At 46.8% G+C, this 6,114-nt stretch overlaps 1 protein-coding gene and 1 long non-coding RNA gene across 4 annotated transcripts; one reads left to right on the forward strand and one right to left on the reverse strand.

The window, feature by feature from the left end:
* Positions 1–1,679: 1,679 nt before the first annotated feature.
* Positions 1,680–3,570, reverse strand: LOC146542585 (uncharacterized). The gene is made up of 2 exons (XR_014880057.1): positions 3,434–3,570; positions 1,680–2,816 (listed from the first exon to the last, which is right to left on the reverse strand). It is a non-coding gene; the product is annotated as an uncharacterized LOC146542585 (long non-coding RNA).
* HOXB8 (homeobox B8) lies at positions 1,695–4,732 on the forward strand. 3 transcript variants are annotated; one of them, XM_085211153.1, is made up of 3 exons: positions 1,695–2,458; positions 2,923–3,004; positions 3,348–3,658. In XM_085211153.1, the coding sequence occupies exons 1-3, from the start codon at positions 2,038–2,040 to the stop codon at positions 3,424–3,426; spliced, it is 582 nt and encodes a 193-aa protein (XP_085067279.1). In that variant the 5' UTR covers positions 1,695–2,037; the 3' UTR covers positions 3,427–3,658. The 3 variants fall into 3 exon arrangements, with proteins under 3 accessions (XP_085067279.1, XP_085067277.1, XP_085067278.1); XM_085211151.1 differs by lacking the exon at positions 2,923–3,004 and having other exon boundaries at positions 3,348–4,732; XM_085211152.1 differs by lacking the exon at positions 2,923–3,004 and having other exon boundaries at positions 3,351–4,732.
* The last annotated feature ends 1,382 nt before the right edge of the window (positions 4,733–6,114 follow it).

Here is a 6,114-nt window from a genome sequence, read left to right on the forward strand (position 1 = left end):
TTTCTCCCTTCCTCTCTTTCTTCCTCCGTTCCCCACCCGCTCCCACCGCCAATTCGAATGCAGGCATTTTTACCACCACCCAAACGAAGTGACCAAACCCAACTTTTCTCCTCTTTCTTTTTCACGTCGTTTAGGGTTGAAAACCTCCCCACCGCTGTAGGCAAGCTGTAGGAAAAGGGTTTTTCTCTACTTTGCCTCAGCCAAAGCCGGTCGGGGGGCTGCAGAGCAAAGCGGGGATCACAAGATGGGGGGGTGGGGGGGGGGGGAACGAAGTGTTTGGAAGCGTCTTGGAGTTGTGATGGAGGTGGAAGGGTCGGAAAGCGGAGCGAGCATCGCGAGGGGGGACAGCGTTGGGTTGGGAGGGGTTGGGGCCGTTATTAGCTGGAATTCGTCTCCGTAATACATATTTGCTGAGTGCGAGAAATGGATTTCCAAATCTACCCCCTGTGTGTTTTCGATGGTGGGAAATCGCAGCGTTGGCATCTTATGGGGGTGAGTTTGCTCCGTTGTTACACCCATAAAACAGCCGGGCTCGCTCTCGTTTCCCCTCTGCCATCCCCTCCCCACCACCCCTCCAAGCTCTTCTCCCCATCTTTCCTGTTAAGTCTCAACAACAACAACAACAACAAAAAAGAGAAGTTGTTGAGGTGGGGGGCGAAGTGAGGAAGCGGCCAGCAGTGAGGCAGCATAGAGGTTCTGCTCCGGAGGTGATAAGAGAAACAATACTCGGAGTTCGCAATCATCCCCGAACACATCTTTGAGGAGTCCTCGGCGTGAGGAGGGCGGGGGGGGGGGAGGGAAAAGGGGGTGGCATGAGAGAGAAGCACCAAAAGTCAATGTTATATACGAAAAACCATCATCATTTTAATTCAATATTGACACCTCCGCATCTCGCCGTAATGCGGACGAGTCCAATCGAAACCTCTGTTTTATAGCAGTAGAGGAAAGAACTCGTAAAATCCTAACGGCTTTTATGTAGTGCGGTATAAACAACAACAACATCCCCGGCTTTATGGCGTTTTATAGTTTGTTAAACAGTTTACAGCCTTTTTTGGGGCTATTACAAATGCAATTCCCTTCATGCGATAGTTAAACCTTTATCAATAATAAGGAAATTGATCATTAAAATGTTAAATATGACTACCTCGTTTGTTTTAAAATATGTTTAGGGTAAGAAGCTGTATGATTTGATAACTTGTATTAAAATACCAATTACATTTATAGGACCTTTTAAAACTGCTAGCAATTAAATCGTGTTCTTTTACAGTTTTCCAAAGCGACCCTGACATTTAAAAAGGCTAAAACTGCCTCGTTAAAATTTCCAAATTAACGACTGGGAGCGCTTCTCTTTCATTTTCCAACACTCCCCAAAAATCAATCTTTGGGGTGGTCGAGGTGCGTGATTTGTTGTGAGGCGAGCGATATCTCATTAATGTAGGTAGTTAAACATATTTAATCCGTATATTCACCCCACCTCCTCTCCGTCTCCCTCCCGCTCCCTCTCTCTCTCTCTCTCTCGCTCCCCCTCGCTTGCTTTTCCTTCTTTATTCTCTCACACTCTTCCTTTCACAATCATGCAGTGCAGAGTCCGTGTGGAGTAAGGAGAAGCCAATAGGATGAGGTTTTGGTAATAGATGCAAATGATCATGAAAAGACACTGCAAAATATGAAACAACTCATTTGCGCTGAAGTAAATCACTGAAAACTGTTTATGAACTGGCATCTCTTCTTGGAAATGTAAAGCGAGAACTCTTTAAGTGGCGATTTTTTTTTTTTTTTTTTTTTTTTTTTTAGGGGTGGGGGGGGAGGAAAGAATTCAGTACCATGCAGGCTTAGAGTTTTGATTATATCCTCCTTTTATATTCCTGGAAATCACAAACTGTCGTAGCTTAGCATCTTAGCGCTTTCTTTTTTTGCTAATAGATTCCCGTGCTTCGCTTCGGTTGGCTTTTTTTTTTTTTTTTTTTTTTTTCCCTCCCTTTCTTTCTTTCCTCCCCTTCTTCCTCCTCCGTACAAAAGATTATTATTTAAATTAAGATGAGCTCTTATTTTGTCAACTCACTCTTCTCCAAATACAAAACCGGGGACTCGTTGCGTCCCAATTATTATGACTGCGGGTTCGCTCAGGATCTTGGGGGCAGACCCACGGTGGTGTACGGACCCAGCACGGGGGGAACCTTCCAGCATCCGACCCAAATCCAGGAGTTCTACCACGGAGCATCCTCACTCTCCAGCTCCCCTTACCAACAGAATCCCTGCGCCGTGGCGTGCCATGGGGACCCCAGCAACTTCTATGGCTACGACCCTTTGCAAAGGCAGAGCCTCTTCAGCGCCCAGGAGTCGGACTTGGTGCAGTACACGGACTGCAAGCTTGCTGCCAGCGGCCTTGGAGAGGAGGCGGAGAGCTCGGAGCAAAGCCCTTCTCCGACCCAGCTTTTCCCCTGGATGCGACCGCAAGGTGAGGCGAGATGGGAAGGACAGCGAAGAGGCATTTCCTGAGCCCATAAAGTAGCCCTCTTTTCTTTCTTTCTGCCCCTCTTCCTTTCTTTCTGCCCCTTTTCCCTTTCTTTCTGCCCCTCTTGCTTTCTGCCCCCTTCCTTTCTCTCTCTCCTTTTCTTTCTTTCTTTCTCCCTTTCTCTCGCTCCCCTTTTCTTCCCCAATGACTGTATTTTAGTGCTTTATGGGGGTAAACTTTTGCACTTGTAAATTGCTTTATAGTTTAATTACCCTGAAGGAGCCCTTTTCTTCTGGGGGCTGAACGTAGCCGGGCTTTCAGTGGAAGGAAGCGTCCTTAAAGTTTATGGCACTTTTATAGCCTTAAGAAAAAAAAAAAAAAACCCTTCATTTATTTTTTGTTTTGTTTTGTTTTGTTTTGTTTTTATTGTTGTTGTTCTGTTTCTCGTTTGATTCGGGATTTCGGAGATGCTCTCGGCTCTCTCCGAGCTGCGGTTGGTTTTTTTGTGTCCCTGCATCCCCCGGAGCCGGAGCTGTTGTTGTTGTTCGGGTAATAAGGAGTGCGCGAGTGGAGAGGTTTTGCTGGGCTGCTCGGAATGGGGCTCACCGTCACCCTCCCCCCTCCGACCCCCCCCCCTCCTCCCACCACCATCACCCTGTTCCTTTAGAACCATCTTCCCTTTATAATATCATACAACAGCCTTTCCTTTCGCTCTTTGCTTCCTGCCTCGCTTCTGCGAGCCCTTTCTCCCCCCCAAACCCCCCCTCCTCCCTCCATCTCCTGTGTGTGTGTGTGTGTGTGTGTGTGTGTGTGCGCCCATTCCCGAGCCTGGTTTATGTATCTTTCAACCTCCTCTTCTTCCCCTTTCCACCCAACCTTTGCAATTCCCCAGCAGCCGCTGGACGGAGGAGGGGGAGGCAAACCTACAGCCGCTACCAGACGCTGGAACTGGAGAAGGAATTTCTATTTAATCCCTACCTGACCCGCAAACGGAGGATCGAGGTCTCTCATGCCCTGGGATTGACAGAAAGGCAGGTCAAAATCTGGTTCCAGAACAGGAGGATGAAATGGAAAAAGGAAAACAACAAAGACAAGTTTCCCAGCAGCAAATGCGAGCAGGAAGAACTGGAAAAACAGAAAATGGAAAGAGCCCAGGAGGTGGACGAGGAAGGGGAAGCACAGAAGGCGGACAAGAAATAAAAAGGAGTTTTGAGGACTGAAAGGAGAACGCTGCTGGGGTGGAAGAGCCCCCGAGCCCCACGTTAATGGTAGTTAATGTAAGGGAGGGGTGTTGGGGGGGGGGTGGGGGGGGTGGGTGAAACCAACAGTGCATAGAAAAGAGAAAGAAAAAAAAAAAAAGAAAAAAAAAGAAAAAAAAAAACCACCCTTTTATTGCTGTCAAACAATATAGCTGTAAGCACCACTTTCCTGATTCTCCTTTGATACAATGAACAGTTACGCAAAAGCGCCGTGGAGCTCTGCCCTGCCTTTTGCCAGTTATTAACTAGTGGTAGTGTAACGCAATAGCTTATGTAAAACATGACTGTGAAATCTTCTCTCTCTCTCTCTCTCTCTCTCTCCCTCTCTGTCTTTCTGTCTCTTTCTTCTTTCCTTGTTGGGGCGGGGGGGGGGGGAGGGTGGGGGTGGGTTGGTTAACATAGCTTTCAATGCTATAGGAGTTCTGTGAAATTACATTCGTGCACTTTTTTTTTTTTTTTAATGTTTGATTTTATTATTATTCTTTGCCACTTTCTTTTGTCTTTTTTTTTTTTTTTTTCTTCCCTTTGTGCTTTATCTGTATGTACTGGAGGTAGCTATTGAGACAAACATCCCAACAACATGAAACTGCCTATTTATGCTATAGTTATCTCTTTCTCTCTTTCTCTCTTCACTTTCCTCCCCTCTGTTCTTTTGTTCGCTTCGGGATTTTTCCTTTTCTGTTTGTTTGTTTGTTTACGATTTTTCAATGTCTCTTCAAAAGAAAACAAAAACAAAACAAAAAAAAAAAGGTGAAAAATAAGAAGAAAAAAAAAAAAAAGAAAAAAGACCACGAAAAAAAAAAAAAAGCGTTTTTTCTCTCCTTTAGTTAGCATGCGCACAGTGAAGCAAGTTGTAAAGTGATCCTTAGGTTAACTGTGAAAAAGAATGTATACTGTATACGTGAATTACTTTATTGGGGGAACTAATGATATATTTTGTTGTTCTTTCATCACTTTGTTCTATTGTCTAAACCTGGAAGCGGCGGAAGAAAGTTACAATAAAGTTTACAAGCGAGAATTCCGTGACATCATTCTTTTACCCTGCTCCATTTCCTCCAGGACCACTTTGATAGAAAGGAAATAAAAGTCAATTGTGTGGGAGCTGCAACCCCGGCCATCAAAGCCAGCAATGCCTGAGAGATGCTGGGCCGCTGCTGGGCCGGGGAAGGGATTGGGGGGGGGTTTGGAGAGGGGAGGGGGGGGCACAGCGATGGCTTCTGCTCTTGTTGTTGTTTCTAACTATTCATGCGTGGTGACAGGTTGGGAGATGTGTGGAAAGCCATCCCGAAGGTAACGTGTGTTTTCATTGCCCCTCTTTCTTTCTTTCTGCGTCTCTGTCTGCCTTCTCTTCCCCCTTTCCCAAAGCTTTCTCTGCATCACGGAGCCCGGCTCTGCTGGCTTTCCTTTCCCCCTCACTGTTCTGTGTGTCGAAGTGATGCAGCTGAGCTCTTTTGCTCTCCTGCCATAGCAAAAGGAGCGCGGATGGGGCGTGGGGATGCAAACACATCCCCTTGCAACTTAACCTTGGGAAAGGAGAACCGGTGCAAATCCTAACGGCACATCCACCATTGTCTGAGCTGCTGTTCCTGCCAGTAAGACTTTAATTCCTTTCTTACCCCCCACCCCGCTTCCCCCCCAGCCAAAAAAAAAAAAAAAAGGGGGGGAAATTGAAGCTGATCTGGAAGGTCTCTTTGCTTCTCCAGCAGAAAGCAAATCAGCCAGCTGGTAACGCTTTCCTATCACTGTAATTGAGTCCCGCAGAACCGCTGACGCGCTAAACAAGGGATCTGTACAGCCTTTTATTTTTCGCAACAAGAAAAGCAAATGCCAGCTCAATACGGAACTCAAAGCCCGTGGCATTGGAATAAATGAGATATAGAACTGAATGGGGGAAAAAAAAAAAAAGGGAGCCTGGAACTATTAGGTATCAATCAGACATTTGTCTTTTGGGGGGTGGTCGCAGAGGGGGAGAGGGTCAGCAGGGGGGGGGATGAAGGGGGAGGGAATCGTGTACTGCCTTGTGAAAAAAGTGCTTCGGGAAATGGAGCGAAGGAGGGAATTTTCGACGGGATCAATAAAGGGATAAATAGAGCTCCGCTCCTTTTCCTCCACCAGAGAGAGACCGAGAGGAGCAGCGCCGAGCACCAACCCCCCCCCCCCCCTTCCCCTTCCCCTTCGCCTTTCTCTTTCTCCCTCGGTCTCAGCTGAAAACTGATTACAGGTTGCTTATCGACTCCAGCACAATTTCACCCCCTTCCAGCATAGATCTTGGAGGGTTTTATATCGCATCAATTATTTATCATATTTTATAAATCCAGCAGCACTACAATTTTTTGCCCCCGAGGAGGGAGCGGGCGGCGATTGGCGCCGCTGGAGCCACGTGCCCGCGCGTCACATGGG

The sequence above is a fragment of the Meleagris gallopavo genome, chromosome 29 (genome assembly GCF_905368555.1).
Source record: "Meleagris gallopavo chromosome 29, MGAL_WU_HG_1.1, whole genome shotgun sequence".
Taxonomy (NCBI): domain Eukaryota; kingdom Metazoa; phylum Chordata; class Aves; order Galliformes; family Phasianidae; genus Meleagris; species Meleagris gallopavo.